A 12,090-nucleotide genomic window follows, 5' to 3' on the forward strand; every position below is an offset into this window, starting at 1 on the left:
TAGGTTTACTGTACTGTACCTGCCCTCCACTCTGCATTAGACTGTAGGCCTGTAATGGAACAGGTGAAGAAACATCATAAACCTAATACATTTAATGGAATCAGTCATCTCCTGTTATATGGCAACTCTGACAATGACCTTATTTGAGAAAGCAATTTAATACGTGTGTGGGTGTTTTTTGTAGTTGTAGGAATTTAGTTTTTTTTTTAGGAATTGAGTTTAGTGGGGGGGGGTTCTCATAATTTAGTTGAATGTTTTTGGGGGGGGGAATTGAGTTTAGTGTTTTGATTCTGTATATTATGATGAAGTAAAACGTATCTGAAAGGAACACATTCACCGCCCATTCTGGTTGGAACCAGACATCTCCTTTGGGTTTGACCCACTCAGTTTTGGCATTTGCTTGTACTATAGTCTTTACTATAGGGTCGAGTCCAAAATAGCGCCTTCCCAGTAAGGAGAAGCTTAGGAAAAATGCTAGAAATTGCTAGAAAAACATAAAAATAAAAATAATGCAACCCTCAAAGGGAAGGTTTTGTCATCCCTGATTGCATCATCTGTTTTTCCTGGATGTTATTGCTCATGTCAGAATGATCACAGGTCTGTAGGAGTGGCCTGACAGTCTCCCTCTGTCCGTTTGGAGAGTAATTACTTTCAGGGCTGTTTCTCTAATGTCTATGACAGCTTCGTGCAGTATAATAAGGATGTATTAAGAGTGACCTTCAGACTCTGTCTTCCTTCATTACGGTGTGGCTCCATGGGGTTCTAGGTGTCCTGAGCCCACAGGTTTTTTACTCCTCCTCACTGAGCAGACTACTTGTCCAGCTACAGACCATTTAACAGAGAAACCATCATGTGCTTGCTTCCATTCCCATTTTTCACGTTGTTTTTAATGCGAACAGTCTGGAAAACCCGTATGATCCATTTTTTCTCTCTCCAGTTCCACTGCTTGGCTTGATTGTTAATGGGAACATTCCCCCCGGAACAAATTGTCCTGACAGCCGTCTTTTTTTTACTCACAGAGTCCTAAACTTGGACCAGACAAAATAAGCCATTGAGAAGCTAATGCCGGTGATTTGATGTGACGTTAAGGGAAGTGATTTGTCATCAGTCATTTTCCTTACTGTCCTGTGATTGATGGGATGCCATCTTGTGTGACCCTACCTTGTTTGACCCGGTCTTGATTTTGGCGGTAATTGATTCTGTCTGGTGACTGAGGTCTTTCTGATGATCCCTCTAAAAGGTCAGAGGAAGGCGTGGTCATAATGTAAGAAATATACCTGCTCCTACTACTGCTGGAGTATTGCCTCTGCGCCTGCCTTGTGTATCTGATGAGAGTTTTAAAGTTTTATGTGACCCATCGGGGTTGTCCTTTAAAGAACTTCAACTCTCAGTTGTTCCACTTATAGAAAGCATTGATTCCATTAGTATTTCATCACTTCTGGCATTGTGATTTGTAATACCGCTCATGGAGTCCAACGTAGGAGTGAAATAAAATGCTAATTCGGGGAATCATCTTTGAAGAACCAGTTCCCAGGATTCAGTAAGCATGCTGGGAAGAGATACACCATTGGAAGTGCTTCTTGTTCCAGGAGAAGACTTCATCTGGTTCCTGGAAAACTGCCTGTAATGTCACGTCGGTGTGGATGTCTCTCCACAATGGAAAAAGTAAATGCAATAAGTAGTAGTAAATTCATCTCAGCTGGGTGTGGAGGAAGCTTTTGAGGAGCGACACCGGTTTGGCGTTGGGCTCAGTCTCATGCTACAGGCGGTGTAGTGTCATCTGGCATCTCCCTGGCCCAAGTTTCCCTCTCTCCATCCCTGTTCTCATCAATCCAGAAATTGCTAGGCAGACTATTTCCAACACTACCTGGGAGGGGAAATGTCTCAAGGCCAGGAAGGATTGTCTCATTGGAGGGCTGAGGGAGAGTTCGCCTCCCAAAATGAGTACTTTTATGCACCAAATTTCTTGATGTGACCCACAAAATATTTGACCTGCCTATATGCTCAGCGTATCCACAAGTTGTCTCAAGAGTGCTGATCTAGGATCAGTTTGACCTCTTAGTTCATAATAAACAAGAATTTTACGGACCGATCCTAGATCAGCACTCCCACTCCGAGATGCTTTGTGAAATACGGGCCCAGTAGTCCCTTCTGTGTCTCTGAAGGTGGTTAGGGACAAAGACAAAGAGCATGAGTGAGGCAGAAGCTGTCCCGCTGGGCACAGACGTCAATTCAACGGCTATTCCACCTTAGTTCAGTGTAATTTCATTGAAATGATGTGGAAACAATGTTGATTCAACCAGTGTGTGCCCGGGTGGGGTGGGTCATGATGGTTTGGAAGAACTCCCCTTACCACTGGACTAATAAAGTCTTCTATACTTTCACAGAGCCAATTTTTTTTCTTTGTCCATGGAAGTGGTGAAAAACCTCTTCTCCTAACTAAACTGAGATGTTTTGAGTCATGATTTTTACTGTTCTATAACTCAAATGCAGGAAGGTTGTCGAGGTGACTCATTGTACCTGTACAGAACAAATCCAAAGCAGACCACCACCGTACTGGAACTGAACTGAAGAACACTTGAAAAACTTTCCATCTCACATTGTCCTAACTCAATTTCTGTCATGACCTGATCAATGTTTTTCTATACTGAACGACTAATTGAATCTTTCTCTCTCTCTCTTTTGCAGGACCTCCTGTAAGTAGAGCTGATACCTTGTGTGACCATGCAGCGAGTGGTAAAGTGACTGGGTTTTTGTGTTTGGGAGTGTTTTTTTGTGTGTGTGCATATGTAAGTCCTTAAAGGTACAGTGATATCTCTGTTTGATGGCACCTAATCTTGCCTAAATGCACCCTTTTGGTGCTGCCGTTGCGGTGTGTTTGCAGAGACCTTGTAAAGAGTGGCGACACGATGGGTTTTGAAGGAATATCATTGAGCATATCAAGGCAATTCGTTAAACGTGGTCATTATAGTCGCTGTTACTTGCGTTGTTTGAGGGGGTGGAAAAACTGTGGATATTCGTCATTTAGTCAGTTACCCTTATTCAAATGTACATTTTAAGTGAGTCTCCATTTAGTGCTACAGCACATTAATTACAGCTGCCATCAGCTGCTAAGGATTTTAGTGGTTCAGCTCAGGGAAATATCAAGTGGTCTTGACATTATGAATAGTACATTTACACAGGGGTGTGAATGTTATTATGCCTTCAACTTAAAGTCACTCCTTGGAAAATATGAATCATAGGACCACTGAGGAGTGTTTAAAGGTACTTGCAAAGTCAGGAGACCAGGCGGGTTTTCCACTCAATCGTGTCTCTATTTGACAAGTAAGAAGCTTTCGGATGTCTGAGAGCACGTCTTCCCTGTCTCCCTTGTATCCTGCCAATACTCAGGGACCCTTAGCCATGTCAGCTTTAGCCTAGCGTCTCTCGGCTTACCTGCTGGTCTTAGCCCAGGTCCTGTGGGAGGGCAGGATGTATGGAACATCTTGGGCACGGGGCTAAAATTGGGCGTAGCTGCGACAGCTGCATCCTGGTGCTGAGAGGGGGAGGAAGGTCGATGCCCAGCTTTGGGCCATAGCAGTGAATGATTGGTCAGCAGCAACCAAGCAGGGATGGATAGCCAGACCAGGGCCAGGGATAGCCAGAGACAGAAAGGCAGGCCTGGGAGGAGTGTGCTCTGTGGGTTTCCCGGAAAAACACTCACACCTGGGCGGCTGCTTTGCACACTTGATGTAAGTTAATGGCTGATTTCCAGTCAAGTCAAAAGTAATGACTTAATTATGAAATTGTTAGCTATTACACGAGGATGAAGTTGATAGCTATTTCTTATGATAAAAATAGATGTGCGTTTCACAGGGTAGGTATTCCTGTCTCTTCTGCTTTCATTAAGTCAACAAAGGAAGGAAACTTTCCAAATTATTGAGTGGAGGTTTGAGTTGTGGTTGGAATCCTTTTAGAAGTTAAGTGCCATTATGTACTGTGGTGTAAAACCTCTCCACTTGAAATGCATTAGCTATTCATACTAGAAGCACTCAGCTATACAGTAGAGACACAATAGCTCTACCACACAGGTCTCCATGAACCTGCAAGTGAACTTTCATATAAGGAATAGCACTGGAAGTAATTGATCAAGTTACGTTTTAAATCACTGCTTATATATGAAAAGGGTATTTTAAGACATAAATAAATCACCAACACATTTTCTTCATCCAGGTCAAGGATTAATTGAGAATCTCTCTCACTGTGACTAAATGCCAGTGTTTGTTTTCAGTAGTAAGAGGGAGCAATATGTCGCTTCCCCCTGTGTTTGATGAATCGCCTCAGCTTTTCTTAACACGCTGGTCCAGACGATCTGTATAAATACTCTTAGCCTCTATTTACATTGGGATATTAAGCTAACGCAATTACCCCATGTGATTGCAACTGTAAAATGACATGAAATTGGTGCTTTCCTGTTCCCCCCCGAAACCGAGGGCTTTGGTCCTTTTCAAAATATAATACTCCATCATTCATCATAGGTCACATCACAGGCGCTTGGCCTCGTGCATTTAACACACTCTAAAACAATCAGTGTTGATGGGAAACTCCTTCAGACTCAAATGAAACTGAACAGCATAAGAGCTCTCCATCGCTCCGCCGTTCTTAAGCTCAGATTCAGCGCTGCTCAACACACGCAGTTGACATGCTATAAGTGTACATTGGTCTCCCCTTTTTGTGGCCTTTTTTTGTCTGCCTTTTTGGTTCAATTACAATCAGCTCAGATCTACAGTAAAACAAACCACTCTCCCACACCTCCACCCTTACTACTAAAGGTACAGACGGGCCCCAGGGGCCACGGAAACCGCAAGGGGGGGACCTCTCATTCGTCTACCAGCACTCGGCCCAAATGGGAGCCACATGTGCCTGGCGTAATTCCAATGAGGGGTTCCTTTCGGAGTTAAGGCCCCTGACCCCTGCAGACAGCCCCCAGAGGCCCTGTAGCAGGCAGGCAAGCAGTCAGGCACCCATGTGCAGTATGTTCTCACTCAGCACCTGGCCTTGCACCTCACCTCAGCACTGCCCCAGACCTCCAGGGCCATGCAAGGTGCTCCACAGAAGCGCTGATCATTATGCTTCCTAACAGCAGCAGCTTGATTCACTCCCCTGAGCTTGAACATCTATAAAATCTAGCTTCACTTAAGTAGATCAAATAGAATTATGATATGAGATGGGGGAGTGTGTTAACATCTCTTCCCTTTAGGATTGTTGATGGACTGTTGATGCAAGATTCATGACTTCCCGGCCAATAGTCGCCCACGCGCTCAGTATAGGGAGAGGACACAACCATTACTCTCGTTGGCTTTTCAGGGGAGATTAGAGTCAGAATGTCAGTCTGAAAACCATATAACTCCTCCATAGACATAACATACTCCTCTGTGGACAAACGATGGCCAGTGACTTTGGGAAATGTCAAGGGTTCCTCTTCCCGTTTAACCAGTCGTTACCGCGGTGTCCTTTACTGATACAGCACGGATAAAAGAGATGTTGATTTCTGTTCCCTGAGCTCACCGAAAACAAAACACTCAGAGGTGGAGGAAAGGTTCCTTTCTCCTTGACCGTGGCAATATTGAACACTGTATCGGACATCCTCATGGCTTTGTTGGTTTGTGAAAGGCGCTAAGCCAAAATATATATTTTTTCTCCATTCAACTTAGTTAGCCGCCGGCTGCATAAAGAGCTTTACGTAGGTGAATCCATGGCATGCCTTCTCACAAGACCTATCTTTGCATGTGTTTACAGATTGATTGAAACAAATGGATGTCATTGGATGTTCTTTAATGTTGATGAGAATCGACCGTATACTACTGCAGATAATTAATAACTTAAACAGCTGTGGTATATGATTGATCCTCGACTTAAAGAAGCATGCTATCGTCTCTTTCATGTCAATGAGGCCTATCAGACCAAATGAAATGATGTCATGTTTTATTCGTTTTTTCTTTTGTTGTGGAATGCGGCCTTTGTTTTCTTTTGTGTCTGCCTGTTATAACTGAACCTGACAGAATACAATGAGCACAGACAACGACTTTTTGACATACAGTATTGGATACAATCCAAATACTCTGCAATGAGACAGTTCAATAATGACATAATACTGTTGATAACGCTCCAAAAACCATTTTATTCTGGCCTGGCTCCGTGTGATGTGAACTCTCTTTGTAATAATGTCACGTTCACTTTTTATGTTGTACCCATTTCTCTCACCCCTTTTCAGGGTCCGCCCGGACGATCAGGCTTTCCGGTAACTGTCTTTTAACTTCTGTCGGTCTGTGTGTTTTGAGATCTCTCTGATCTCTCTACTGAGAAGTTGTTTTTGTCCCACAAAAAAAAAATGTTCCAAATCAACGAATGATCATTGGGAAAAAAATGCATAGTTGGACAATCAACCAATGAGTGAACATGTGATTATGACAGCTTCTCAGCTGAGATACCTCAGAGATATCTCCTTAACAGAGAGACTGAGTGCATTATCTGCATACTTATACATTCCTCTTGTGTGATTGTAATGCCTTTCTAGACAAACGGTGCAGCCATTCAATAAGATGTACAGCAGTCTTTACTAATACATTTAGATTGGACATATCATTTGCATTGAAAAGGTCATGCCCCTTTTCATGAAAGAGTCCATTGGGAACCCAATTTTATAAGAATGAGAGACCTCCACCTAGCGTCCCAGGCACAAGTGCAGTGGTTTTGTTATCACCTCAGGCCTTCTTTTGCCTAGCTCTTTGCTTTACTGTGTCCCTGTCAGCTTCCTGGTTACCCAGCTCTAACATGACTAACTCCCAACCAGTCAAATCCACATGGTCTCCATCATAGCATGGCAACAGGAGGCCATCTTAGAGCTGACCTTTGACCCCAGCTGCCAGTTCTAACCTGTGAACCCCCCTCAGTCCTGTCAGGCTCACTGGTGAAACAGGCCCATAAAACAGTTTGAAGTGGAAGAGAAGGCTCACAGGGTGAGCTTTTTCAAGGGAGATTAACTGACAGGTTTTGTCAAAGTACGGACATGATAAGTTCCAGGATTTTTGATTGATGACACTGTCAAAGAACTAGACATTTTATCACAAGTGCTCTCCTCTCTTCTTGGAAAGGATGTGGTTTTGGAGAGGGAACTTGTCTGCATATAAATCAGTAATGCCTCCCCCTTTTTCCATAGAGTGTGGTATATCAGATGTGAGTTTTGAACAAAAGAGCAAAACCACCTCGCGTGATGTTGGAACTCTATACGGTCCTGTCACGCTAACACTTCACTATTTTTCTACTCTCCACTTCAAGCCTGCTATATATTAATTTCACAATTTCTCCATGCAGCTTCCACGAACTCATTCCCATTGATTCATTATTCTACAATGACAACCGTCACGTAATTATCACATTACGCCACAAACTCTTGACTATCATAATACTTTCAGCCCTATACATCCTCCTTCAGTCATGCCTCATCTAAAGTAATCCGCTGGTCTGAGTGTGTATATACTGAAGCAGCAGCCGTGCAAGCGGTGGTGAGTGGAGCCGGTCCGTGGAGTGAGAGTGTGCTGGGCTCGAACCTATAGTTCAGCTGAGTCTCATTACTCCTGTTAATACACTTGTAAATCCTCCTGCAGGGGTGTGTGTGTGTGTGTCTGGGCGTAAGTGCACGGACATGCATCCATGCATGTTTGTTAAGTGGGGGGGATCAGCAGTGTGGTCAGGGACCAGTGAATTTAAGACTGCCGCAGTCCCGGCAACTCTAAATCCCAGGCTGAGAGTGACAGGTGGGAGGGGGTCAGAGGGGACAGGGGGTGGGGAGGGGGGTGGGGTGGAAGTGGTCGCCTAAACTCTTGTCTTTTTTAGGGCAACCGACTTCAACAATAGAAGGAAAACACAGTGGGGAATAGAGTGGGGAGTGATCCGATTTCTGTCTGAGATCTCTCGGAATGCTGCCTAGTACAATAACAGACTTGGCTCTGCGCGGGATAAAGTTTAGAGAGCCAGCTGTTCATGTGATGCTCGGGAATCAACGTTTTGAGCGAAAGCTGCATTAAGTGACCTAGGAAATTACTCGTTCTGCTCCTTATAAAGGCATAATACTGAATATAGGGAAATGTTGAGCAGGTATGATATTGCAATGCCTTGTCTTGAATCAGAACCTTGGAGAGGGCATATAGAGCCCTGCCTTACGCCATGACATCTCTAGAGACCTGATAATGATGTTCCAGCGTGGGAGTCATTGTTTTTAATCACAGCGAGATTTTAAATAGCTGCCATTCTACATAGCTGTAGCGGTTTGTTTTATTAACAATCTTTTCTTTTTTTGTTGTTATGGGGCAACTATTTCTCTTTATTTTCTTAAAAATAGCCGTCACCTGTGGGACTCGCTAAAAGATAGTCAGCTTTATATTGATGACCACCCATGTTAGGTTAGTACTTAGGTCCATACTATATTGAGGGGGGGTGGAGAGAGAGTGGAAGTCCAACCCAGGCCTCTCCACCTAACATCGCTCACAGATTCAGGTATCCAGCACATGTTGTTTTCGCTGTGCGTTGTAACGACTTATGGGGCTGGCCCCAAGCTGGTCAGCTGGCAAACCTCATCTCTGACAAGCATCTGATGTTTAAGTGATTAAGGGAAAGTATACACAGTCTATTTAGTGAGTTCTGACACAATGTTTCCCTTTTATGAACCATTTGTTTCAAATCCTCTCTGATGAGGCTTGTCTTCTGACCACCGTTGGTTCACTGCTTCACTGACTTATTCCAATGTCTGGCATACAGTAGCTAACCATGAGGAAACCTACAGGTTTGAGCATGCCTGAATCAAAATAGCTCAACCTACCAGAATGTTTGTGAATAGTTCCAAAGCTATACAGTGTCTTAACTTTACCACAGTTGATCTCTAAGGCCTGACTGTCTGCCATCAATTTAAACGCACACATGGTCTGTATTTGCTGAGAAGAGCATAATAGGACATTTTGATGGCATGATAGGATGAAAGCTATAGCTCACGATTTGGCAAAGTTAACCTGCAGGCTGTGATTGTCGTAGTTCTAGAAGATATCATCCTTGTTTACCTCTTTCCTCTTGACTTTGCGTTGCTTATTAGGGTGACAAAGGAACAATGGGAATTCCTGGAAGAATGGTGAGTGACAATGACAATGTGCAACCGAGTAATGTGTAGAAACAGTCCTAGGGACATTGACCAAATAGAGGACACTTGAGTAATGTCTTTAAACTTGTAATGAAAAGACTGAAGAGAAAGGGCACCAAAGGTCAGGCTATAGCCAGATCAAGGTTCTTCTGAAATGTTCTGACATTTCTGACATTCTTTATTAATCAATATGTTGTTTTGTATATATGCATGTGTAATTATTATAAGGTTTAAAATTGCCCATTGCAGATTGCAACCTTTGGTGCCCGTTCGTTCATCAATTATTAAAACTGACGTATCGCAGAGTATCAAGATATATGAGGATTGGGTTGGGAATATTTTGACATAGCTAAAGATGTGTAGTTGTACTGTAACTTGACATGTTTGCATAATGCCGATAATTCAACTTCACAAACAAGGCTCTTTTGTGCGGTCATGGCATTCATAACCGCTCATATCACCTAATATTTGCACTTATAGTGTGTGGACATGGCCTGCATTTAAAAGCGTAATGTCATGCTTATGACTTCTTCGAAAGTCATTTAACAAACATTGTATCATGTTAATGGAGCTGATCTTGTTTGCTGCGTACAAACATGCCAAATCACTGAAATGTCATACTCAAATATCTCAAAAGTCACAGATCAGAAAATGCTCTATTGTTGTGTAATGCATCATCCAATATTCCATTACTCCCCCTCCCCCTTCCCACTCTCTCTCAAACTTGTAGCTTTCAATTTATTCATTCATTTATTAGAACATAATGATGTTGTCATAAAAGCCAATCATTTTCGTATCTATTTTTTTTTTGTATTAGAAACACAGCTTCCCCATATTTCATATCTGTTACGTTTTTTGGCTTGATAAATATTCACATGTTTTTATTATTCCGCGTGTAAACTATATTTTGAGGTTTTTGGAATGTGGAATTGCCAAGAGACATTCACGCATTTTTTTTCTTTTAAAGATGAGGAAAACAGTTTGCACTGACAAGTGAAGGCTCTCCCCCATTTTGCGTGCAGACTTTTTGTTTTCTCATTTATTTAAATTTGTTTATTTTAGCTAATTTCAAGGCAATCTTAAACCGCGACATATGGATAACGGTACCTCGGCTCTCTCTGTTTTGCTGAGTCGTCGTACCGGAGGTGAATTTTCACAAATCCGACTCCTGTTTGTGGCCTGAAAATTTTGGCTTTAAAAACACTCCCTCTCCAACGTGGGTCTTTCTGCAGCATCGCTCCAGCTGTGAAGCCCATGCAGAGCACTTAATATTTCACACAGTGTAGAGGAGTTAAGCTACTATGTGGTCCTCAAGTACCTCCTCAAAGGAAGTCCTATTTTTCTGTCTTATCCCACGCTCCCAGCTCACTGCCTCTCCCTTTCCTTCAGTCACTACTACTTCTGTGAGAAAAGTACGTCTCGACACTAGACAGCTCCCCGTGGCCCTAGACTTCAGCCCAGCCAAGCCCAGCCTCCTCTCCCCACCCCTCCCTTCCCCTCCCCTCCCCGCCCCTTCCCTTGACCACTTCTGAGGCTGATGCATGCCCCGTGTCTCTCTGTGCCTGTCTAACCCCGGTTCCTCTCCCTCTCTGTCTTTCTCCTCCTTCACACTTTGCATGCGACTGTGTCTGCTGTGACTGACCAGGGGATAAAAGGATACGCAGGGGAGAAGGTAAGTGTATAGGGACATCAGTAGGAACAGCCAACCTCCAAAGCCTGCCGGAGAGAAGGCAGGGAGAGAGGCTTCAACAGGCTTAGTGGTGATGGTGGTGGTTAGAAGCACACACTTGTTCACTGTTCAGTAGTGTATGGAGGTAATAGTTGATTTATTTCAAGGGCCCTGGGTGTTAGGGTCACATTCTGAAAACCATTTCCCACCCTGGTTGGATTACCTGTGTTTTTTTCACTCAATGAAACAGAGTAGCAAATAATTGTCACATAAGAGTCTCAGAGTTCTAATTTAAAGAGCAATTGCCCCTGAAAGGCCATTTTCAAAATGAGAAGTAGTTTGTCTGGCATCGATATGAGTCAGAAACATTTTATTCTAGTGTCAAAATTGTGTGTAAATAGCATAATTTTGGTCATAAAGTAATTGTCATCCCAAACAGAGATTTACGAGGTGATAGGTGGGGGAAACGAAGGTTATGGAACGGTTTTCCTAGATGCGCCCAGCTAGATGCGCCCATAATGCCCATGTTCAATTTGGTTTCACATTCTATAAATAACCCTACGGGGCTAGTTAGGGACTATCAGTAAAATACACAATGTACATGAGAAAATATTTTTAAATGTCAATAGCTCCTAATTTCAACGACTTGAAAACCATATACAAATATTGAAAGCATTTAATGAGCAGTGGCGATTTAGCAAAATCGTGGGATGCATGTCAGCAAAGCCACTACACAACACTAAACAATACATTAATTGCACTATAACCGTGACAAACGGTGCCCACAAACTGTAAGGGCCTACATAAAGCTGTACCAACAGCAGAGCTTTCCTTTCAGCATCATGGAGTGAATCCTTACGACCGCTACACCTGGCTATCAGCGGAGCCTTGTCTGGCAGCGAAACAGTTAATTCAGCCTCATTTACTGCCTTTTAAAAAACATAGCTGATATGGCTGACTTGCTTAAACAGATGTGGTTTCTGCTGATAAGTGAGATGTACAAATTATGGCATAAGGCACTGAGTAGCAGATAAGAGGCAATCCTTAATTATTTTTTTTTTTTACAATATTCAATGATTATATTTCTCTAAAACAAGCTATAGGCTACATGTGCACCTCCAAGTCAGAACAGTAGTCTAAGTTATGAGGGGGAAAGGGACCAAATTATTAGGGTGAGGCACATGGGCTACTAACAGCTTACTACACAACATACACTTAGTATTACTTTCTTAGCTACAGTATACATTTTTGG

At 43.0% G+C, this 12,090-nt stretch overlaps 1 protein-coding gene across 14 annotated transcripts in view; it reads left to right on the plus strand.

Moving 5' to 3' along the window:
- Positions 1-5,849: 5,849 nt before the first annotated feature.
- The window catches only part of LOC118400652 (collagen alpha-1(XIII) chain-like), a 57,971-nt gene continuing 51,730 nt past the window's right edge, over positions 5,850-12,090 (plus strand). For 3 of the 14 annotated variants that reach the window (XM_052477116.1, XM_052477161.1, XM_052477121.1), the window contains exons 1-3: positions 5,855-6,280; positions 9,125-9,160; positions 10,815-10,841. In XM_052477116.1, the coding sequence (XP_052333076.1) occupies positions 6,107-6,280; positions 9,125-9,160; positions 10,815-10,841 (237 nt within the window). In that variant the 5' untranslated portion in view covers positions 5,855-6,106. Of the gene's footprint in view, positions 6,281-9,124; positions 9,161-10,814; positions 10,842-12,090 lie in introns of all 14 variants that reach the window. The other 11 variants (XM_052477153.1, XM_052477157.1, XM_052477122.1 and 8 more) reach the window with 10 other exon arrangements.

This window comes from Oncorhynchus keta, chromosome 2 (assembly GCF_023373465.1).
Source record: "Oncorhynchus keta strain PuntledgeMale-10-30-2019 chromosome 2, Oket_V2, whole genome shotgun sequence".
In the NCBI taxonomy this organism is placed as follows: domain Eukaryota; kingdom Metazoa; phylum Chordata; class Actinopteri; order Salmoniformes; family Salmonidae; genus Oncorhynchus; species Oncorhynchus keta.